General features: G+C 42.8%; 1 protein-coding gene across 1 annotated transcript; it reads left to right on the top strand.

Moving 5' to 3' along the window:
- On the top strand, positions 1 to 25,253 carry LOC130131369 (NF-kappa-B inhibitor zeta-like). The gene is made up of 9 exons (XM_056301040.1): positions 1 to 154; positions 2,975 to 3,276; positions 3,827 to 3,932; positions 4,228 to 4,374; positions 18,805 to 18,868; positions 19,970 to 20,142; positions 22,312 to 22,422; positions 22,504 to 22,671; positions 22,911 to 25,253. Exons 1-9 carry the CDS (start codon positions 125 to 127, stop codon positions 22,947 to 22,949), a joined length of 1,140 nt encoding a protein of 379 aa, XP_056157015.1. The 5' UTR covers positions 1 to 124; the 3' UTR covers positions 22,950 to 25,253.
- Positions 25,254 to 25,257: the final 4 nt, after the last annotated feature.

A 25,257-nucleotide genomic window follows, 5' to 3' on the forward strand; every position in this document is an offset into this window, starting at 1 on the left:
TAAAAAGACCCTCAACCTAATCCTAAACGTAACCCCGCGCGCCCGTCAGACCGGAAGTTGCCCGGCCGGAAGTCCTGAAGGCGATCTCCCCCCGGCGCGCCGGTGGACGGACGGTCCGAGGACGATGAGAGGAGACGACGCGGAAACCGAGCAGGTATGGCGAACGAGGACACAAACACGCTAACACGACGGTCTAAGGCGTAAACGTTTCATGAATAGATCGCTTTAGGTTTTATATATGTATATATAGTTTTATGTTTAAGCATTTATATTGGTGTAAAACTGAATCGTAGCTTTGCTCAAACCCCGGGGGGGGGGGGCATTACAGGGATGTGTGTGGGTCCATGCTGGTGTAGTCAGTCTGAAGGCACGTGTGGCTGAAGGAGGACAGGCATGGCAGAGCTGGACCTGTACTCTGCTGTTCTGTGGAGCCGCAGACTCCACTTTAGTTTTAGAGGACGGAAGAAAGTTAGCTTGCTGCTTCCCCAGCTAATGCCACCTACCATGACCTGGATGAATGACAACATCCACAGACGATGCCAACTACATGAAAATACCAATATGGTGGTTGATGGCTCCAAGCATGCATATACACTTTGAGTTGGTCGATTTTATTAAAAAAACAAAAAAATCAGGTCAGTTTATTTGAAAAACTGCCATATGGTGCACAAATGTTAGCCTTCTAAATAAACTTGTATATATATATATATATATATATGAATACAGATGCAGGAAAAAAGCTTTTAATGCATCGCAGTGCAAGCTGGTTTCCTGCCTCGTGCACTCATCATTAGCAGCTGTCACTGATGAGCGCGCGACGCACGAAACAAGCTTGCACTGCGATGCATTAAAAGCTTTTTTCCTGCATCTGTATTCATATATATATATATATATATATATATAAAACTTTGACAGGCTTGTACTGTCTCATAAAGAATTTACTTGACACACTTTATATATATATATTATATACACACACACACTATGTATTAAAAGGTTTTTCCTGCATCTGTATTGATGTGTGTGTGTGTATATATATATATACACACACACACACACACACTATGTATTAAAAGGTTTTTCCTGCATCTGTGTGTGTGTGTGTGTATATATATATATATATATATATATATATATATATATATATATATATATATGTATCGTTAAGGTCAAAATTATTAGCCCCCAGGGAACTATGGAACATTTCCCTAAAATTCTGCCCAATGTTTGCGTCATTCATAAAACTTTACATAGTGAAATATTCATCAATGTTAAGGCCCCTATTTGGTACATTTTGGAATGTAAAACAAATCTTCAGGTTTGCTTTATACCAAATGTAGTGAAAATTGAGGTGGTCAAAATGATTAGCCCCCATGTGATTTTTTTTTTTTTTTTTTTTTTTTGCTTTCAAAACACACCTGAGCAATCAATCAGCTTTTAAACCACACCTGAGCAACCAATCAGCATTGAACTTTACTTAAGGGACTCCAGTGAACAGGGCTAGTGGCACTTGAACACTTGATTGAGAGGGACTACTCGTACATTCTTGGTAAGAAGTAATTTCATCATGCCAAAAAGTAAAGCAATCATTCTGGAACTCAGAAAGAAGATAGTGGATGCTCATCTTAAGGGGGAAGCCTAAACATGGTGGTGGGAGCATAATGCTGTGGGGCTGTTTTGCTGCTTCAGGCACAGGGAACCTTGTTCAGGTGCATGGGATCATGAAGAAAGATTATGTTGACATTTTGAAGGATAATGTAAAGAAATCTGTTGCCAGTCTAGCTTTAGGTCGCTGCTGGGTCTTCCAGTAACACAATGACCCGAAGCATACATTCAAGTTGGTCCAAAACTTTTTGAAGGACACCAAAATCCAGGTGCTGGAGTGGCCCACTCAGAGCCCAGATCTCAATCCTATTGGGAATCTGTGGCGAGATCTCAAGGTTAATCTCCATGCTCAAAAACCACACAATTTGGGTGAGCTGGGTCAATTTACCATGGAAGAATGGGCTGAGATCCCTCAACAGACATGTGCCAACCTAGTTAGGAACCACCATAAGAGGTTGTTGTCAGTTGTGAGTCAGAAAGGTTACAGAGGGCTAATAATTTTGGCCTTGTCATTTTTGTTTTTTCTTGTTTCAATTCAGCGCATTAGTAAAATATCTTAATCAAGCTTAGTGGAGATTTTGTCTTTGTTCTTTTGGAAGCAATTAAACTATAAACACTTTTGGTTATGGTCATTTCCATGGAAAAGTTAAGGGTTTTGTTTGATTTCATAAAGGGGGCTAATAATTTTGACCATAACCCTGTGTGTGTGTGTGTGTGTGTGTGTGTGTGTGTGTGTGTGTGTGTGTGTGTGTGCGCGCGTGGTGCCTTTTTTTTTATCTGGTTAGATTTTTTTTTTTTGCTTATGAAGAAACGAGCTTTTGTTTGCCTCACTGTGTGGAGATAGAAGCACACAACGGGCCTTCCAGTGTAAAAGCTGGTAGCAAATTATTATGCAAATCACCAGACTGTGTGACTTGATAAGCGATCGGAGATCTTCCTTTTTGTGTGTTCATTTGAGGGCGTTGCCAAATGTGTGTATGCATTGGCAGGAGCGTTTCTGGGCATAGGCAGCCTGCATATATTTTGGGGGCAATTCAATGATATGTATTTATAGTAATTATAAAATTAATACACACATTAAGACTTATTCGTTATGAGTGAGATGATGAGGGAGACTGTTGGGGGTGGGGGGTGGCCAGGTGTTTTAAAAACGATGTAGTAAAAAGTGTTATTTCTCCTCAAGATGGTGCTTTTTTTTGGGGTGGGGGGGTTGGAGATCTTGCATAGGGTGCCAGAATGGCCAGAAACACCACTGTGCTTTGGGCCCCATGCCACGCACCATTCCTCTCATCTAAATACTGAAAACGGCATAAATTAATTACGCGAACTCTGCAAATCTTTCTGAATCCTCCATCCATGTCTCTTTCAGAATTGCAGCCCCTTTTACATCTTGGAACAAGAATGGGAACCTGTGAATCCCAATTCAGGACATGAAGCCAAAACCAGCGAGACCAGCATGAAAAGGATAATTACTCCGATTCCCATTAGCCCCAGTTTCTCTCCCCCCAATCCTGGAATTGGTTCTGTTAACCCACAACATAAACAACACCAGATGCCACACATGGCTGAAGGCAAAATGTCATTCTTTCAATGGCAAATGCAGAAAGAAGCAATTAGAATGGAAGGAGTTGATCTTAAAATGCTGAATATGCAAGATGAAGATGGGGACACGTAAGTTTGAACTGTACTGTTTCTTTGTGTCTAAACAGTCATAAATTGGACAGAGAAGTTTGCCAATGATAAATACTCAGCATTACTTTGGTTGTATTACATAGCTGTTCTGCAAAGCCTAATTGTGTTTCCAGGGATCATCTCTTGATTCACCCCCCCCCCCCCCCACACACACACACACACACACACACACCAGCCATTGTAAAAGATTTCTTTAGAATTGTCTGAATTGCCGGTTTCCTCCCACGGTCCAAAGACATGTCGGTCTGGTGAATCGGCCGTACTAAATTGTCCCTAGGTGTGAACGTGTGTGGATGTCGGCCCTGTGATGGACTGGCCGCCTGTCCAGGGTGTCTCCCCGCCTGCTGCCCAGTGACTGCTGGGATAGGTTCCAGCATCCCCGCCACCCTGGTTGGGATAATGGATAGATGGATGGATGAATTGCCTTAATATACTTAATACCCCGTCATTTCCTGTGTACATGTTTCTGTGATTGATGACACCCCATTTTGACATGGATGTCACTGTTGTCTGCTTGATTCTTTCCCAGGTGCCTTCACATAGCCGTGGCAAAAGGAAAGAGAGCTGTCGCTTGTGTGCTCGCCCAAAAAATGGCTGCGATCGGTTCACTGGATGTGAAAGAGCACAAGGGCCAGGTAAGCATGTACGCTTAAAAAGGTGTGTGTGTGTGTGTGTGTGTGGAGATGTGATGTTTCAGATGTCACTGAAATTTGAATTCCCTCAGTGGTAAATAACATTGACTCTCCTGTATTTAAGGGAGCAATGTCCTTGAGATGATGGTTTTATGACGTTGTAAATCCAGACTGTTTACTTCTCGGACAGCTAACAGCTATTTAGATGACGTTTCACAATGACGTTATGGCGATGCTAGCTAAGTGATTTCACACTGTTGGATTGTTTTCTACTAAATCTTAACCTTTTCATACACAGACGGCCCTTCATATTGCTGTTGCTACCAACCAACACTTGATAGTGCAAGACCTGCTGGCAAACGGAGCACAGATCAACATGAGGGACTGCTGGGGCCGCTCCCCTTTGCATGTTTGTGCTGAGAGAGGACATTTTCTCACTCTTAAGGTATGTGCACATCTGTTTTCCTATATGTGTATATATATATATATATATGTGTGTGTGTGTGTGTGTGTGTGTGTGTGTGTGTGTGTGTGTGTGTGTGTGTGTGTGTGTGTGTGTGTGTGTAAGATAGATTTAGGAAAAAAAACCTTAATGCATTACAGTACAAGCTTGTTTTTTGCATCACGCACTCATCAGCTGCCAATGTGGTTAATGAACAAGAAAAACACACAGTCAATAAACATTATGTTGCCCCACGTGACGCCCCTAATTACGGTGGACAGCAACCAATGAGAGGATAGAAAACATTGCGACAAAGGGGTTGGGGCTTGTTTTGAAAAAGCAAGGATTTAAAGAGCCATGGCACTGCTGAAAAAGAATACATTTAAAATATAAGATAACGTCAAATGGGGTCATTTACATATATAGTGGAGTGGTGTTGGGGCACAGTTGGAAGGGCAGACAGTTAAAATGTAATGTCTAATAAAAGTCATGTGTATCATCTAATGGAGGGGGGGTGGAAGGGATAATAGACATTGTTTTACTTGTAATTGTAAAGAATTTTTTTTTTTCGGTGTCTGCAGCTGGTGGCCAATTCATTTCTACTGTTTAAGGTGGACATGTCAGGCTCTGCCAAGCATAGGTTACATCTTTTGCTGTCAACTGAATATGCATTGTTCTTCGTGAGGATTTTTCCACGAAATAGAGTAATTAAGATTCTTGTCCATCAATGACCAAATGTGGCGGCTTAAGGCCATTGCATTTCTTGCATCCTCATTCCTGAACCTACTCTTATGGGTGTTAAAGCTCATTTTAATAGGGTCCAATGTATCTGGGTGATGGCATGAAATAGGCTTGTACTGTCTATTAAAGAATTTAGTTGAATCACTGGATTTTGTGTGTGTGTGTGTGTGTATATATATATATTTTTTACAAAACCGTCAATGATGGTGTTATAAGTGCTCAACTAATGAGGAGCGTAATATCAACACAGATACAGGAAAAAAAGTGTTAATACATTGCAGTACAGGCCTGTTTTGTGCGCCTTACACTCATCAGCTGCTAATGTGGTTAAACAAACAATCATACAGTTTACGTTGCCCAGCGTCACGTCCCTAATTTCGGTTGGACAGCAACCAGTCAGATGAGGAAACATTTAAACTGTAACAACCAATGGGGTAGGTATTTATGATGCACAGCAACCAATGGAGGGGTAGAAAACATTACAACCAATGGGGTAAGGGACTGAGGCTCGTTTTGAAAAGCATTTAGGGACCAGGGCGCTGTTGAAATGGTGTACATTAAAAATATAACAAGGTAATTTATGTGACTCATATAGTGGGGTGAAGTTGGGGAACAGTTGGAAAGACAGGCAGTTAAAATATGTTTTAAAAAAAACTCTAATAAAGTTCATATGTGTATCATCTAATGGGGGGGGGAATAATAAAGACGTTTTACTTATAGTTGCAAAGGAGATATTTTTTCGGTGTCTACAGCTGGTGGCCAATTCATTTCTATTATTCAAGGTGGACATGTCAGGTCTGCAAATCATAAAATACTTTTCTGCCAAGCACAGGTTACATCTTTTACCTCTAACTGAATATGCACTACTCTTTGCAAGGGTTTTCCATGAGACAGAATAACTGATATTCTTGTCTACCAATGACCAAATGTGGCGGCTCAAGGCCGTTGCATTTTTCACATGCTCATTTCTGAAGCTACTCATATGGGCGTTAAACCTAATTTTAAAAGGGCCTCTGCTAATCCCACCTAAGTGTCCACATTGCAGTTGTCTTCTCTTGTCACCGATGCCTGGTAGATAGATGACTCCCTCTATCTGGCATTTTCCTTCAACAGGACGCGATGCCTTAACGTGGCACTTGCAGTTGGAGGTGCTTGGTTGCGGTGAGGGGGTCTGTGCCTTGGACATGATGCTTGTGTTGTGGGATTAAATAACCTGCTGAACATTTGGCCTGCAGCTGTAGCTCATTGTGACTGTGTTTCTGTTGAATGTCTTCCTCAATAGATGGTTTGGGGTAAAGCACTCATCCAAAAGCTTGAAAAATTGTTTTCCAATATTAGAGGCCACGTTGTCGCTGTAGGGAGGATTATACCAGGTGATGTTCCACCTTCTGCTGCAGTTTTTGTTGTGCTGGCTGTCGCTAATTGATGGTGGATTGTACTTAAGTCTGAAATTATAGCCACATGTTTCTAAGGCTTCCTGGTATGGGGGGGGGTGCTTCATTAAAGATGGCTTTGCTGGATGATAAACATGAGAGTCTTTTGTTTATGCTCACTGGGATATTTTTCAAAATGGAGGGTGGATGATGGCTTTCTCTGTGGATGTATTGCAGGATATTACTGGGCTTTATGTGTGGCCTGTATGTGCCATTTATAAGGTCTAATGAGATGTCGAGGAAGTCGATGTGCTTCAACGAGGCAGAGACTTGTGGGCTTGTATTTGTTGTCTCAACTACAGGTCCGAAACATCAATATTGGGCTATATAGAGATGATGGGCTGGCAGTCTGCAACGAACCGGCAAGAGAAGTCAAGAGAATTAAAAAAAAATGTGTAGTATATTTGAAAACAATGGACTAAAAATTTAAATTGAGGCTAACAAAAAATACATTGACTTCCTCGACATCTCATTAGACCTTATAAATGGCACATAGAGGCCACACACGAAGCCCAGTAATATACTGCAATACGTCCACAGAGAAAGCTATCATCCACCCTCCATTTTGAAAAATATCCCAGTGAGCATAAACAAAAGACTCATGTTTAATCATCCAGCGAAGCCATCTTTAATGAAGCAGCCCCCCCCCCATACCAGGAAGCCTTATAAACATGTGGATATAATTTCAGACTTAAGTACAATCCATCAATTAGCGACAGCCAGCAACAACAAAAACTGCAGCAGAAGGCGGAACATCACCTGGTATAATCCTCCCTACAGCGACACCGTGGCCTCTAATATTGGAAAACAATTTTTCAAGCTTTTGGATGAGTGCTTTACCCCAAACCATCTATTGAGGAAGACATTCCACAGAAACACAGTCACAGTGAGCTACAGCTGCATGCCAAATGTTCAGCAGGTTATTTAATCCCACAACACAAGCATCATGGCCAAGGCACAGACCCCCTCACCACAACCAAGCACCTCCAACTGCAACTGCCACGTTAAGGCATCGCGTCCTGTTGAAGGAAAATGCCAGATAGAGGGAGTCATCTATCTACCAGGCATCGGTGACAAGAGAAGACAACTGCAATGTGGACACTTAGGTGGGATTAACAGAGGCCCTTTTTAAAATTAGGTTTAACGCCCATATGAGTAGCTTCAGAAATGAGCATGTGAAAAATGCAACGGCCTTAAGCCGCCACATTTGGTCATTGGTAGACAAGAATATCAGTTATTCGGTCTCATGGAAAACCCTTGCAAAGAGTAGTGCGTATTCAGTTAGAGGTAAAAGATGTAACCTGTGCTTGGCAGAAAAGTATTTTATTATTTGCAGACCTGACATGTCCACCTTGAATAATAGAAACGAATTGGCCACCAGCTGTAGACACCGAAAAAAATATCTCCTTTGTAACTATAAGTAAAACGTCTTTATTATCCCCCCCCCCCCATTAGATATGTATGAACTTCATTAGAGTTTTTTTTAATATATTTTAACTGCCTGTCTTTCCAACTGTGCCCCAACACCACCCCACTATATGAATCACATAAATTATCTTGTTATATTTTTAATGTACGCCATTTCAACAGCGCCCTGGTCCCTAAATGCTTTTCAAACGAGTCCCAGTCCCTTACTGCATTGGTTGTAATGTTTTCTACCCCTCCATTGGTTGCTGTGCATCATAAATACCTACCCCATTGGTTGTTACAGTTTAAATGTTTCCTCATCTGACTGGTTGCTGTCCAACCGAAATGAGGGGCGTGACGCTGGGCAACGTAAACTGTATGATTGTTTAACCACATTAGCAGCTGATGAGTGCAAGACGCACAAAACAGGCCTGTACTGCAATGTATTGACACTTTTTTCTGTGTGTGTGTGTGTGTGTGTGTGTGTGTATATATACAAAACTTTGTAGCATCCCCACCGAATGATGGTCAACACTTCAACTGATGATTTTTCATTTATTTAAAATGCCAAACCACCATAAGATCTAGATATAAAGCACAAACAGAAATACATTAACTACATAGCCATGTAGCTTCAAGCGTTACCCTAGCTTAACATTAGCTCACATCTTTTAACCGATACTCAACTCAAAAGAGCTATGAAGTTCCTTAAGGCTTCAAAATTACATCAAAGCACAAAAACACACAACAATACAAAGAACACTAACCTTGTGCCTCTTCGGAGGGTGCTAATACAATAAAATTTTACTTAATGAGATTTCACTTCACCGTTAATGTTCTTTCTTTCATTCGCGATAGGAAATACTAAGAAGCAATTCGTAATTTCAGAATCAAAGTCCCTCACAGCAAATAAAACAGGAAATACTGTAATACATATTTAAAATGTTAGACCTGCAATAATATGAATAAGTGGTTGTTCAACGGGGGAAATCTCTTTAGAATTAAACTTAGAATTGGGTTAGCTACACCAACCAAAATTGGATGTTTCATTAAATGGCATGAACTATGAATAATTTTCACAGAAAGAATGACAATGTTTCATTAAAGTCATGAGCTTAAGAAGTCTCTAACAACAGGACTAGCTTCTGCACTGGGCGCTCCGATATGGAAAGCTTACCCAGATGCTCACCCTTCTTGCTCAGTCTCTTATGCGGCGCGTAAGTGCGGCGCGTTCATGACAAAGTCACACTGCCTGTGTAACAGAAATGTGCTTAGTCTGTCAGAGTCAAGCTCTCGTAGGGCTGCCTTAAGCTCATTCTTGGCACCAACAAAGTTAGTGCCTTGATCGCACTGGATTTGAAAGACAGCACCTCTGATGGCGATGAAGCATCGTAAGCTGTTAATGAAGGCGTCGGTGGACATGTCCTCCAGCATCTCCATGTGGATGGCCTGTGAAAAAAAGCAGGTAAGGAGCAGGCCATATCGTTTGTGCTGTTTCCTTCCTTCTGTAGTGACAAAGGGACCAAAGCAGTCCATACCGCAATAAGTGAATGGAGGGGAGGGCTCCATGTGCTCTGCAGGTAAGTCGCTCATTCTTTGGCCCTCTGGAGGTCTCCTGAGTCTGCGACAGATCACACGTTGGTGAATGAATGAAGCAACTGCTCGGCTCATACCTGGGATCCAATATCTATTGGCTGTGATATCATTTGCAGTAAAGCCCTTGCTCTGGTGCTTGATGTTTTCATGGTTGTGCGCTATTATCAGCTTTGTGATATGATGCTCTTTGGGAATGACAATGGGATGCTTGAGTGAGTCTGTGTGAGACGAATGGCGGCGTCTTTCTCCCACTTTCAGAATGGCGTCTGTGTCTGTAAAGATATCTAGGTAATACAGTTTGCTGTTTTTTGTTATTTGACTTCCCTTCTTTAACTGCTTGATCTCTTTCTCATATGCCTGACCTTGCAGATCTCTGATTATGACACATTCAGTGCTTTTCTGCTCACTCACTGTAGAAAGGGTGTGACTTGATTTTCTTAGCCTGTCGCACAAGGTGGGCCACAGCTCCGGTGGCTTCGGACCATGATGAGAACTTGGGACACAGGATCCGCAATGCTGAATGGTTCTGATGCCTTTGTCTGCAGTGCTTGAGCTTTTCTGATCTCTGGCTCTCCTACAGCCAGATCTGGTACCACATCCTCTTGTGTAGATATCTCACTTTCCCAGAGGAACATGGGACCACTGAACCAGTTGAATCTGAGAAGCTCATTCACCGTTCTTCCCTGGGATGCATCGTCTGCTGGATTCTTATCTGTGGGCACATAATGCCATTGCTGGGGGGGGGGTGCTGGGTGCTATTACGGATCTTCTGGACCCTGTTGGGGACAAAGGTATGAAAGCGCCTTGAGTCGTTATTGATACAGCTCAACACTACCTTGGAGTCTGTCCAGAAGTACTCTTTCACATTAGCACAACTAAGCTCCTCTCTGAGCATATTGCTGACAGTAACTGAAACCACTGCTGCAGTTAATTCCAGCCTTGGTATTGTAGTTAACTTTGAGGGAGAAACACAGGCCTTTCCAATCACCAGACAACAGTGAATCTCCCCTCTCTGGTTCTTGACTCTCAGATAAGAACACTGCCTATATCCGCTTGTGCTTGCATCAGAAAAGTGGTGCAACTCCGTTTCAATGACTTCTCCAAAATTGACAGGTATGTAACATCGAGCTATATATATCTTCTCTAGGTTGGCAAAGTCATGTCGCCCGCTCTCCCACTGTGGCCTCAACATTTCTGGTAGGGCTTCATCACAGCCAACACCTTGACAGCACATTTCTTGCAGGATCTTCTTCCTAGGAAGGACATATGGCGCAAGGAAGCCAAGAAGGTCAAATATTGATGCGACAGTAGCCAATATGCCTCTACGTGTCCCTGGTTGGTTTGTCAAAGTGTTGTTGAATCTGAAACTATCCCTGTCTGTGCTCCAGCGAGTCCATAGAGCTCGCTCTACTGGTGTGTCAGAGAAAGTCAAATCCTTTGTCTTGGCATCTGCCGCCCGCTCTGATGGGGGTATACTCTGTAGGACAGCATGGTTGTTTGAGACAAACTTGTGGAGACGGAGACCACACTTGGCGCATATTTCTCTTGCCTCCTGTGCCAACTGAATGGCCTTTTCCACGGTATCCATACTTGTGACTCCATCGTCCACGTAAAAGTCTCTTGCCATAAACTGCGATCCTACTGGGTATGAGAGTCTGTTTTCATTGGCTAGGTACTTCAGACCATAATTCGCGCAGCCAGGGGACGACACTGCACTGAAAAGATGGACTTTCATTTGGTAATCCTGAGGTTGTGTGCTTGCATCTCCATCTTTCCACCACAGGAAACGTAAGTAATTGCGATCTTGGTCTGACACATGGAACTGATCAAACATTTTTTCTATATCACACATAAGAGCTATAGGATGCCATCTGAATCGTAGAAGGACACCGGTGAGGTTGTTTATCATGTCTGGCCCTGGAAGAAGATGTTCATTGAGGCTTGTGCCCCCACACTTCGCAGAGCAGTTGAATACAACACACACCTTGTCAGGCTTTTTAGGGTGGTATATGCCATGATGAGGGATATACCATCGTTCACCTGTTATTCCATCTTCTCGCACTTCTTCAACATCTCCTCTCCTATGATTTCCTTCATGTATGTGGCATAGTCCTTCTTATATTTCTCATCTCTTTAAAAATTCTGGCGTAAATTTTTGAGTCTGATTTCAGCAAGTTTTCTGTTATCAGGTAAGTGTGGCCATTGTTTAAAGGGTAAAGACATCTCATAATGTCCCTCATCATTTAGTTTTATGCCTTCTTTTAGTTTGCTCAGGAAAATTAGATCTTCTTGCGAGACCGTTTTTCATCTCCTTTGATGTCTTTAAAGTCTGACTCCAGGGCTCTGATCACATCCATTGGTGTTACTGGAGGCAGTTCCTTTACTGAGACTTTGTGACACAGGCTGGTGTCTGTTCCATCTAAGCTTGGTGTTGAGCAGCCCACAATGTTCCATCCTAAATCTGTAAGGATGGCATAGGGCCCGTTGTCTTTTCCGGCTAATACGTCTGGGTGTTAATGCTCTAGGACAGTTGAACCCAATTAAGAGCCCAACATCACAGGTGAGGAAGGAGTGGCACTTTATCAGCGATTACTGTTAAATGAGGCCATCTTCTTGCAGTTTCATGAGTGGGTATATTATCATGGTTCCCAGGAATGCAGTCTTTTGTATATGCAGAAGGAAGATCAATGTGGATGCATGAATTGTAGCCTCTCACCCTGAGTCCAGATACCTTTTCACACTTCATGGTCATGCTCTCTCCAAGCATAGTGGTAAGTTTCAGCTTTTTTTTTCTTCTAAATTTTATTTCTGATTTTTCTCCCAATTTAGTGGCCAATCAATCCCTATTTTAATTCAAACACCCACCCTCGTACTGCATGCGTTCGCCAACTGTGTCTCTCCGGCCGGCAGTCTCGAAGGAGACGCCTCGGCACTTTTGTGACAAGGCGAATCCAGGCCGAACCACTGCTTTTTCCGACATGCACAGAGACGCATTCATGTGACAAACACAAGCTGGCTCCGCCCCCCCTCCCGAAGACAGCGCTGCCAATTATTGCTGCTTCATCGAGTGTGGCCATAGTCGGATCTGACAAGACCGGGGCGCGAACCCCGGTCCCCAGTGGGCAACTGCATCGACACAAAGCCGATGCTTAGACCGCTACACCACCGTGGACCCGGTAAGTTTCAGCTTCACAGGTTGGGTATTGGCTTGTAATTCATAGCTCACTTCATTGTCGATGAATGTGCTGTCACTTTGAATGTCCAGTAATGCAGAAACAAACTGTTCTTTTGATGGGTCAGTGGCCATGGACACCCACACAGGAACGATCATAGAAGTGCTGCATGACTGACCCCCTCTGGTGATGTTGAGTGCCATTGCTGCCGTGGTTTCATCTGGAGTGCTTGAAGCTGAGTTCACAGTGGATACGGGACCTTCTCTACCTTCACGCCCTCTGTAGTTCTCATCATGGAGACAGGTGGGGTGTCTTCCCTTGCATACATCACAAATGTGGCGATGACGACATTCCTTGGCGCTGTGACCTGTTTTCGGACATCCATAACAAAGCTTATTTTCTTTCACATACTTTTGTCGATCATTTAAGGACTTTCCTGTGAAGTCTGGGCACTTGGGTAGTTATTTGACATTTTTGCACCACATGCACGGAGGTCTTGATTTTCCATCGCTTGATATTGATTTGTTGCCATTTACAGCAGTTTGGATGCTGAAGACATTGGCTTCGATTCCTTTGTGCTTCTTCTGTCATAGGATGAATTAGATGAGTGAAGAGCATGTAGGGAAGTAACTGGGTTGCATGCTATCTCTGCTTCGAGGGTGACAAAGTTAGCAAAGTCTTTGAAAGTGGGAAACTCTACCGTCCATAAGTGCTACTGTGACCTGACAATTTCAACGGGATGCCAGCCAATCAGGAACTTGATGCATCAGCTTTTGATTTTCTTCAGTCATTTAATATTTCTCGGCCCTTCACATGAGGCATGGCTTGTAGACAGGCATTCAGGAAGTCGGCAAATGTTCTTAAGCCTTCTGCATCTTTGGGCTGTATTTTCGGGCCATTTTTACAGCTTGTCTCTGAAAGCTCGTTGTATGATAAAAGGCTGACCATAGTGTTGGTTGAGCTTATTCCATGCATCTCTGTATGCCTCATCATCATCTCTATAAAAAGTGCCTTCAAGGCATTTATGAGCAGGGCCACTGATGTATTTCTTAAAGTAATAGAGCTTATCGGCCGAATAAATACTCTTTTGGTCAATAAGAGACTTGAATGAGGCTTTCCATTCGATGTAGCGAATTGTATCGCCACTAAACACTGTGGGAGTTGGAATAGGGAGTCTATTTGTGGCCATGCTTTCTTGAATTGCTTGGGCCAGGTAGGATACATCAGTAGGGGGTGTTGGCCTATCAATGTGAGGATTTTGATGGTCTATGAGTGCATTGAAAGTAAGCTGTCTGTTATTCTGTTGTATGGGCTGACTAACACTTTGCTGCTTGAGTTCTCGGTTATAGATCTCCAGTCTAGCACAAACAGCCTCCATGTCCTTTTCTGCTTGTAGACGCTCTAATTCAGATCACTGTATGTCTAGCTCCTTTCTATGTTGTTCTCCCATCATTCTTATTTTTTCTTTCTTCTTGCATTATTTTGCATTGTGCTTCTTTTGCAGCAAGCTCTGCAGCTGCCTCAGCCCTTTTTGCAGCTATGCTCATGGATTCAGAGCGCTGACTAGCTCTTGACTGAGGCAGTACCATATATGGAGTGAGCATAGTCATGGGCTCGTAGCTGACGAAGACGGCACCTTTCGAACTCTTCATCAAACTCTCCATCTATCACTGATAGGCGTTCCAAGACTATTTTCACAATCTCTTTACTTACAGCCTCGCATGCATCAATGTTGTGTCTAAGTTCAGTGAATGGTATAACTCGCTCTCTTATTTTATCATACATTTTCATGACTTCATTCATTCCTTTTTCGATGGTGTCTGCCATAGTAGCCAATTCGCGTTCTGATATATTTCTTTAAATTTTCTTTGGATGCTCTGATTTGAATTTTCCATTGTTCATACAGGCTCAGCAGTCTTTTTTCCTTTTTACTTAGTTCCTCCCTTTGGTAAGCTAGCATTTTCTCCGTGGGCTTGGGAGGACGTTCTGAACGTCGTGGTAAAGTCAGCTCATCATTATCCATTTCATGCTGAAGCTCACCTAGAAAGTTTTCCTTGCTTTCATTTATCTCCTTTAATTCCTGCCCAAACATGTCTTCACATTCCCCTTGGTGCGGTAAACTTCTACGTTCTTGTATTTCCGTTTGTAGCTTATTTATCTGTTCTGTACTGTCATCCATTTTGCGGGTAGCTGTATGCTATCCTTACCGTCTCCCTTCACCATCACACAGCGTGCTGCAACTCACTGCGCTTTGTGTGCCGTGCCGTCCTTGGATGACATAGGCAGCGTGATGTTGGAGGTGCAGGTCAAGCTCTTACTGTAGCATCCCCACCGAATGATGGTCAACACTTAAACTGATGGTTTTTCATGTATTTAAAAACTCCAAACCACCATTAGAGCTAGATGTAAAGCACAAACAGAAATACATTAACTACGTAGCCTTATAGCTTCAAGCGTTATGCTAGCTTAACATTAGCTCACATCTGTTAACAGACACTCAACTTAGAATAGCTATGAAGTTCCTTAAGGCTTCAAAATTACATCAGAGCACAAAAACGCACAACAATACAAAGAACACTAACCTTGTGCCTCTTCGGAGGGTGCTAATACAATAAAATTTGACTTATGAGATTTCATTTCACCGTTAATGTTCTTCTTTCGTTTGCGGTAGGAAATACTAAGAATCAATTCGTAATTCCAGAATAAAAGTCCCTCACAGCAAACAAAACAGGAAATACTGTAATACATATTTAAAACATTAGACCTGCAATAATATGAATAAGTGGTTGTTCAATGGGTGAAATCTCTTTAGAATTAAGCTTAGAATTGGGTTAGTTACAAACTCTCTTAAAAGAAACACTCAACGGTAGGGAAAGTGCTCAACAAATGAGCAAAATAATCCAGTGAGTTAAGTAAATTCTTTATGATACAGTACAAGCCTGTTTCATACCATAAGATCATGTCATAATCACAGCTGATGATTGCTTATGGCATGAAGCAGGCTTGCACTGTCTCAAAGAATTTACTTGACTCACTGGATTTTTTTATATATATATATATATATATGTGTGTGTGTGTGTGTGTGTGTGTAAATATGTGTGTATGCATGTGTGCGTATGTGTATATATATATATATATACATACATATATATATATATGTGTGTGTGTGTGTGTGTGTGTGTGTGTGTGTGTGTGTGTGTGTATATATATATATAGCGTTTTTTCTGAAACCGTCAATGGTGTTGTTAGAAGTGCTCAACTAATGAGTGGAATATCAATACAGATGCAGGAGAAAAAGTTGTAATACATAGCAGTACAGGCCTGTACTGCTATGTATTAAAACTGTATTGATAAAACTGTATTGATAAATATAAATGTATGTATGCATATGGGTGTGTGTGTGTGTGTGTGTGTGTGTCTGTATTGTATTCCATTCCATTATCCTGCTCTCAGGGTTGCGGGGATGCTGGAGCCTATCCCAGCAGTGTCTGTTAGAAGGGCTCATTAGCATTTGTCCTTTTTTTTTTTCCCACAACCCTATGAGGTGTCTTGCTTTTTCAGCTAACCACATCTAAAAAAAAGTACACATTTTGGCACAAGTTATTTAGAATGCCAGATAAACCACAAAACCTGTTGTGCCAGATACACTATATTTACAAAAGTATTGGGACACACCTCTTAATCATTGAATTCAGGTGTTTCATTCAGACCCATTGCTACAGGTGTATAAAATCCAGCAGCTAGCCATGCAGTCTGCATTTACAAACATTTGGGAAAGAACGGGTCGTTCTGAAGAGCTCAGTGAATTCAAGCGTGTTGCGGTCATAGGATGCCACCTTTGCAATAAGTCGGTTCGGGAAATTTCTTCCCTGCTAGCTATTCCACGGTCAACTGTAAGTGGTATTATTGAAAAGTGGAAGCGTTTAGGAACAACAGCAACTCAGCCAGGAAGTGGCAGTCCACATAAACTCACACAGCGGGCTCAACGAGTGCTGAGGCGCATAGTGCGCAAAAGTCATGTTTTGATGTTGTTGCGCTGTATTATGAACAGGGCATGGTATATTTCGGGGGATGTTGTATGGGTTGATACACGGGCTTTTATTCTGAAAGACACAGGTTAGCGTTTTTTTGTTTTCAGGGTTCCTGTGTTCACTCAGTGTTGTTAATGAGTTAGTATGTCCTTATCAATTGTTGTAAGTAATTAATGTTTCATTTGGGTTTTCACATTATGAGTGGGCACCTTTCTCTGGGAAAATCACGGGGGATGTATCCAAGCGGAGGTAGCGAGCATTTTATTGTGAAATGCACTTGTCAGGTTTCCGCTGGCTTGACTTCCTCTTTGTTTGGGGATTTCTTGGGAAAGGTACGTAGTTTCTGCTCGCTGTAATTTCGCCGTTTATAGTTGCAAAGATGACGTTAGAAGTACTTCAAAACACATGTAAAGTCAGCGTAACAACAGTGTTGTGTTTTCAGTTGTTTTTATGCATAAATCTGCTGTAGAAGCGTGTCGAGGCTTTTGTGTGTGGCAGGGCTGCCAAATGTCTTGTCACGCTAGTGTGTGCTGTTGAGACTCATATGTGTGGCGCATGTAGTGATTGTACTCATGTTGCGCAGGCGCGGAACGAGAGCATGTAAGAAACTCATAATGTGAATGTTTCTCTGTACACAAATACAGGTATGTAGGTGCTGTATTGTGGTAAGAGTACAAATGAGGACGGCTGTAGCATTCGTAGGTTTATTCACTTTCCTTTTCCAAGTCTTTCCTTCTTCTTTGAGTACTTCCGGCAAGACCCAGTATACTATGCAACAGCATGTTATAACATTAAGCTCTACCTGGCGGTATAATCAGGAATTGTACAGAACATCACAGTAAGTTTATGCATAGTTTTATTATTTTGATAGAAAATACAATGTTAGCTTAATTTATTTATACTTGGCACTGAAGTTTTTTTTTTAAATTATTTTCGTAATGTTATTGGGAATTGACTGTTCTCTTTGTTTTGGGATTTCTTGGGGAAAGGCCGCGGAATGAGAGCGTGTAAGAAACTCAATGTGAATGTTTCTCTGCACACAAATACAGATCACATATGCGCATCTCGGGAAAGTCTGTCTTCATTTATGACACAACACAGAGTCAGACCCTCTATATTAACACCAACACAAAAACAGTGTGCCGGGAGCTCCATGGAATGGGTTTCCATGGCCGAGCAGCTGCATGCAAGCCTTACATCACCAAGCACAATGCCAAGCACTGGATGGAGAGGTGTAAAGCATGCTGTCACTGGACTCTGGAGCAGTGGAAACGTGCTCTGTGGAGTGATGATTCACGCTTCTCTGTCTGGCAGTCTGATAGACGAGTCTGGGTTTGGCGGATACCAGGAGAACGTTACCTGCCTGACTGCATTGTGCCAACTGTAAAGTTTGGTGGAGGGGGGATAATGGTAGGGGGTTGTTTTTCAGGGGTTGGGCTAGGCCCCTTAGTTCCAGTGAAGGGAAATCTTAATGCTTAAGCATACCAAGACATTTTGGACAATTCTATGCTTCCAAGTTTATGGGAACAGTTTGGGGAGGGCACTTTTCTGTTCCAGCATGACTGTGCCCCAGTGCACAAAGCAAGGTCCATGACGACATGGTTGGGTGAGTTTGGTGTGGAAGAAATTGACTGGCCTGCACAGAGCCCTGACCTCAACCCCATCCAACACCTTTGGGATGAACCAGAACGGAGATTGCAAGCCAGGTCTTCTCGTCTGACATCAGTGCCTGACCTCACAAATGCTCTTCTGGATGAATGGGCAAAAAAATCCGACACACTCCAAAATCTTGTGGAAAGCCTTCCCAGAAGAGTGGAAGCTGTTATAGCTGCAAAGGGGAGGACCAACTCCATAGTAATGCCTGTGGATTTAGAATGGGATTTCATAAAAGCTCCTGTAGGTGTAATGGCCAATTGTCCCAATACTTTTGTACATATAGTGTATCTGGAATGAGAAGTATGTAGAAAGCATCTGTTGATCTTCATAATTAAAGATTTGGTCTTCACAAGGGCCGAAGGTCTAACTACTTTAATGAGTTGTCCATTTTCACAGACAATCCACAGAGTGTTAACTGGGAGCTGGCAACAGAGTGATACAGAAATGTTCAATTATGATGGTAAGTACCATAACTTTATTGACCTTTCCAGAAAAGATCTCTCTCAGAATCCGCGGTAAAAAAAGACTGTGACATCCCTTCTTGACCAGTGGTGTTCTGTGCTGAGGATATTAAGGATAAATGTCTGTAGCGCATGCTTTGCTGTCACTTTAAGAGTGCAAAGGTCATCGTGCCAACATGTAAATGATATGTAGCGGCGATAAGTTGTCACAGACAGGAAACTGTGGGGACTTGCTGACATTGCTCCAATGTTCTTGGATAACCAACTAGAACAACAATCTAAAAGTGAGAAGTTGAGAGTAGAAATGAATATTGAGAAGGTTAGCGATGCATTGGCTCGATATTTTTTTAATTTTCTAAAATTGAAAACAGTTTCTTTAAGCAATAACATTGTGTGAGTTGGGCGTCTGGGTAGCATAGCAGTCTATTCTGTTGCCTACCAACATGGGGATCGTCAGTTCGAATCTCCAGCTTGGTCGGGTGTCCCTACAGACACAATTTGCTGTGTCTGCTGGCACACACACAGATATGAGTACGTGTCCTGGTCGCTGCACTAGCGCCTTCTCTGGTCGGTTGGGGCGCCTGTTCGGGGGAGGGGACTGGGGGAATAGCGTGATCCTCCCATGCGCTACATCCCCCTGGTGAAACTCCTCACTGTCAGGTGAAAAGAAGCGGCGGGCGACTCCACATGTATGGGAGGAGGCATGTGGTAGTCTGCAGCCCTCCCCGGATCGGCAGAGGGGGGTGGAGCAGAGACCAGGACGACTCGGAAGAGTGGGGTAATTGGCCAGGTACAATTGGGGAGAAGAAGGGGGAAACAAAAAAAAAATTGTAGTACTCCCCATCCTACTCCACAACCAAGTCAAGACTTCACATTTTCTATTTACAGTTGTACCAGGACTATTATTAAAAAGGTGCAATTATGTGAGCAGTCAGGTAATTTCTTGTCTTGACAACAACATGGAACCATCCAAATCCAGCTTTGACAAGAAACCAGTCTCGCCATAAATGCAGTGTCTTAATGTGACCGTGTTGTTGTATGGTTTTATTATGGCATTAGTATCTCATTTTTATTCATGTTACCATTTTCTGTTTCCCAAGGTTTAACTGCACTTCACACGGCAGTCTTGTCCCAAAACGCCGTGGTCAAAGAGCTGACGTGTGCGACGGCTCCACTTTCAGCCACGGTGGTGATGGAGCTCCAGTGGAGAAGACGCATGTATGAGGAATGCATTCAGACTCTGCTGCTCATGGGTGCCTGCTGCGAGACCAGGGTAGCTATTCCACTCTAGCTGTCGTAGAGCTGATAGCATGATGCAAATCTAACGAGGTTACGCTAAAACACATCTGCTTTTGGTTTCTTATGCGCTGTGGTTTATTTTATGTTTTCTTTTTTGATTATCCCACTCTTTTGAGCCGTCCTGGTCGCTGCTCCACCCCCTCTGCTGACTATCACATGCCTCCTCCGATACATGTGGAGTCGCCAGCCGCTTTTCACCTGGCAGTGAGGAGTTTCGCCAGGGGGACGTAGCGCGTGGCAGGATCATGCTATTCCCCCCAGTTCCCCCTCCCCCACCCCAAACGACGCGCTAGTGCAGCAACCAGGACACACACCCACATCCAGCTTCCCACCCACAGACATGGCCAATTGTGTCTGTAGGGACGCCCGACCAAGCTGCACAAAGATGCTTTTAAAAGGATGATTTGTGCATTTCCTTTTGAATTCCCATTGAGATGTACAGTTAAGGTCAAAATTATTAGCCTCCTTTATGAAATTAAACAAAACCCTTAACTTTTGCCATGGAAATGACCATAACCAAAAGTGTTTATAGTTTAATTGCTTCCAAAAGAACAAAGACAAAATCTCCACTAAGCTTGATTAAGATATTTTACTAATGCGCTGAATTGAAACAAGAAAAAACAAAAATGACAAGGCCAAAATTATTAGCCCTCTGTAACCTTTCTGACTCACAACTGACAACAACCTCTTATGGTGGTTCCTAACTAGGTTGGCTCATGTCTCTTGAGGGATCTTAGCCCATTCTTCCATGGCAAATTGTTCCAGCGTGGTTTGCCAGCATGGACATGAACCTTGAGCTCTCGCCACAGATTCCCAATAGGATTGAGATCTGGGCTCTGAGAGGGCCACTCCAGGACCTTGATTTTGGTGTCCTTCAAAAAGTTTTGGACCAACTTGAATGTATGCTTCGGGCCATTGTCTTACTGGAAGACCCAGCAGCGACCTAAAGCTGGACTGGCAGCAGGTTTCTTTACGTTATCCTTCAAAATGTCAACATAATCTTCTTTCTCCATGATCCCATGCACCTGAACAAGGTTCCCTGTGCCTGAAGCAGCAAAACAGCCCCACAACATTATGCTCCCACCACCATGTTTAACTGGGGCAACTGTGTATTTAGGGTTGAAGGCCTCTCCCTTCCTTCGCCAAACAAAAGCAACATCCATGTGCCCAAACAGCTCAAGTTCAGTCTCATCAGACCAAAGGACAGACTTCCAAAACTCATGCCCATGTTTCAAATGTTAACGGGCAAACCTCTGTCTGGCTCTGATGTGCTGCTGTGTGAGCAATGGAGCTTTTCTTTGACAATCACCTCGAAGCCCACCACGATGAAGAGCCCTCACAACAGTCTTCCTTGAAACATCAAGTCCAGAAGAGGCCGGTTCTGCAACAATCATCTTGGCAGAGATCCGAGGATTGTTGTTGACATCTCTGACTATTTTCCTCTCCAAAGTTTTTGAAATCTTGCACTTTGGACCAGGCCCAGGTTTGTTTCTAACACAATTTGTCTCCTTGTGCTTTGCAATGATGCAACACACAGCTCTTCTAGGCACTGTAACACGCTTGGAAATGGCAGTATAGGCTTCCCCCTTAAGATGAGCCTCCACTATCTTCTTTCTCCGTTCCAGAATGATTTCTTTACTTTTTGGCATGATGAAATTACTTCTTACCAAGAATGTACGAGTAGTCCCTCTCAATCAAGTGCCACCAGCCCTGTTCATTGGAGTCCCTTAAGTAAAGTTCAATGCTGATTGGTTGCTCAGGTGTGGTTTGAAAGCTGATTAATTGCTCAGGTGTGTTTTGAAAGCAAAAAAAAAAATCACATGGGGGCTAATAATTTTGACCACCTCAATTTTCATTACATTTGGTATAAAGCAAACCTGAAGATTTATTTTACATTCCAAAATGTACCAAATAGGGGCCATAACATTGATGAATGTTTTACTATGTAAAGTTTTATGAATGATGCAAACATTGGGCAGAATTTTAGGGAAATGTTCCATAGTTCCTTGGGGGCTAATAATTTTGACCTTAACTATCATCAAAAATTTATTTTTTTGAAAATGCTGCTAAGCATGTCTAATCTTAGACAACATTGCTTCACCACCTTAGGCTAAGTGTTTCTCTGTATAATGCTACATAATAGGACCTTAAGCATGGGCGGACCTCTCTTCACATGGCTGCTGAGGTGGCGAACGTGGAGCTGTTCCGTCTCTTCCTGGAGAAGCCAGCTTCATTATCCATCGTGAATGCCAGGGTGAGTTGCTCTACTTGCGGGCTGCAATTTTTTTTGAGGGAGGAGGGTGTAATTTGATTTTGGCTGTACTATTCATTTCAGACTTTCAGCGGAAACACGGCCTTGCATATTGTCAGTTCTTTGCAAAGTCATGATTATCAAGTTGGTGCCGTGAGGCTTCTTGTGAGAAGAGGAGCCGACCCCAGCGGCAAAAACGCGGAAAATGACCGGCCTGCACAGTTGGCACCCAAAGGGCCCATCGGTGACAAGGTACAGCATATCCATTTGTGTACAGTTTGAGATGACCTGATTCAACTTTAGATTTTCTTACCTGGATTTTTGAGCATGCGTAAAGATAGTTTACCCTGTTGTGTCTAAAAAGGAAAATTACTTCAAAAGACACTAAGCTATCAAGAAAAGTGATTGTAGAGCATTATGGTTTCTAGGATGAAAACGGCCGGCTGTGTTTGAATTGTATACTGAGGGTTTGTATTTGGCATTTCTTCCAGGTGCGGCAGATCCTGAAGGGAAAACCTACTGTCAGTTAGACAGTCCATGTACATATTTGTCTGTAAGAGGCAGATGTTAGTTGTTTCAATGAAACATTGTTCACTACCATGTAGTATAGAGGGTAAAAGTTTGAGAAATAGAAACACTTTTCTTGTTTTGTAATGTTTTAGGCCAGCATTTGACCTAAATTTTAATAGCACACATCCAAACCGGAAAGACAAAAGCGCCCGGAGAACCTCTCCAGGTGTGTGAAATCCCTGGTGGTTCAGGGGTAGTGCTCGGCTGGGATGGTCGTGAGGTCGTAGGTTCTAGGCCAGCATTTGACCTAAATTTTGACAGCGCACATCCAAACCAAAAAATCAGGCGCTGGGCTAGAACCTACAACCTTAGGTACACCAGTGCAGAGCACTATCCTCTGACCCACCAGGGCCTTTGCACATTTAAATAGGCTCTCCGGGCGCTTTTGACTTTTCGGTTTGGATGTGCGCTGTCAAAGTTTAGGTCAAATACTGGTCTAAACCCTTACCCAACATAAGACCAGAGCACTACCTGCCGAACCACCAGGGAGGGCCTTTGCACATTTGGAGAGGTTCTCTGGGCACTTATGTCTTTTTGGTTAGGATGTGTTTTTGGTTCAGATGTGTGCTGTCAAAACTCAGATCAATGCTGGTCTAGAACCTATGACTTTTCAAACATAAGAGCAGAGCACTAACCCCCTGAACCACCAGGGCCTTTGCACATTTGGAGAGGTTCTTCAGGTGTATTTCACTTTCCGGTTTGGATGTGCACTGTCAAAATCTGGTTTAGAACCTACAACCTTACAAACATCAGAGCAGAGCACTAACCCTGAGCCACCAGGGCCTTTTTACATTTAGAGAGGTTCGTGGGCGCTTTTGACTTTTCGGTTTGGATGTGCACGTTTAAAATTTAGGTCAAATGCTGGTGTAGAACCTACAACCTTAGGTATATCAGAGCAGAGCCCTAACCCCTGAGCCACCAGGACCTTTGCACATTAAGGAAGGTTCTCCGGGCGCTTTTGACTTTTCGGTTTGGATGTGCACGTTTAAAATTTAGGTCAAATGCTGGTGTAGAACCTACAACCTTAGGTATATCAGAGCAGAGCACTAACCCCTGAGCCACCAGGACCTTTGCACATTAAGGAAGGTTCTCCGGGTGCTTTTGACTTTTCGGTTTGGATGTGCACGTTCAAAACTTAGGTCAAATGCTGATCTAGGACCTACAACCTTAGGTATATCAGAGCAGAGCACTAACCCCTGAGCCACCAGGACCTTTGCACATTAAGGAAGGTTCTCCGGGTGCTTTTGACTTTTCGGTTTGGATGTGCACGTTCAAAACTTAGGTCAAATGCTGATCTAGAACCTACAACTTCAGGTACATCAGAGGAGAGCACTAACCTCTAAACCACCAGGACCTTTGCACATTAAGGAAGGTTCTCTGGGTGCTTTTGACTTTTCGGTTTGGATGTGCACGTTCACAACTTAGGTCAAACGCTGGTCTAGGACCTACAACCTTACAAACATCAGAGCAGAGCACTAACCCCTCAACAGCCAAGTCATTTGCACATTCAAAGAGGCTCTCCGACTGCTTCTTTTGGCTATTTGCTTTCAAAACTTGACAGAATATCAGCCAGAAACCTAGCTGAAATCACAAAGGAGCATTAACCACTAAATTGTCTTTCATGCGTGAGTTTTTCAATATTTTAAAACACAGACTGGGTTTTGAACCCATAATCTTACCACTGTCACTACAAAGCACTAACCACTGAGCTACTCTTCCAGCAGTGAGTTTTTCAGCATTTTCTTTTTCTACCCTGTTTCACACATGCTTTAAAGGACACGTAGTTCTCCGTCAGTAGGCATAAGATGATTTCAATTACACAAGTTCCCAAATCGATAATACAAGACAGGTCAGTTTGGATGTCTGCACATGCGGTTATTTGTGGATGCTTGAAAACTGAATAATAAAAATGATCTATTTCTGGAAAAAAAACAAAAATCTGAGTAATTTCTTATCACTTTCCAAAACACACTTTTTTCTTTTTTCTTTTAACACAAAATGAATAAAACCAAACTGTTAACAACACTCACCTGTTAGCTTTATACAGCCAGAACTTGGGTGTGTGTATTTATTATGCATAATGAAAATAATGAACACATTCATAAACAGATGGATGGCCGGGGACATACTTCCCAAAAAAAACTTGTGAGCGCCAAGACGGTCACTGGCAACAGCCTTATAAATAAAGAAAATTATCTTAACACAAGGAGGATTTTTGTGATCCTCCCTTTCAGGTTTAGGCTGGCTCAATCAGTCAAGCATCAAACA

The sequence above is a fragment of the Lampris incognitus genome, chromosome 21 (genome assembly GCF_029633865.1).
Source record: "Lampris incognitus isolate fLamInc1 chromosome 21, fLamInc1.hap2, whole genome shotgun sequence".
NCBI lineage: Eukaryota > Metazoa > Chordata > Actinopteri > Lampriformes > Lampridae > Lampris > Lampris incognitus.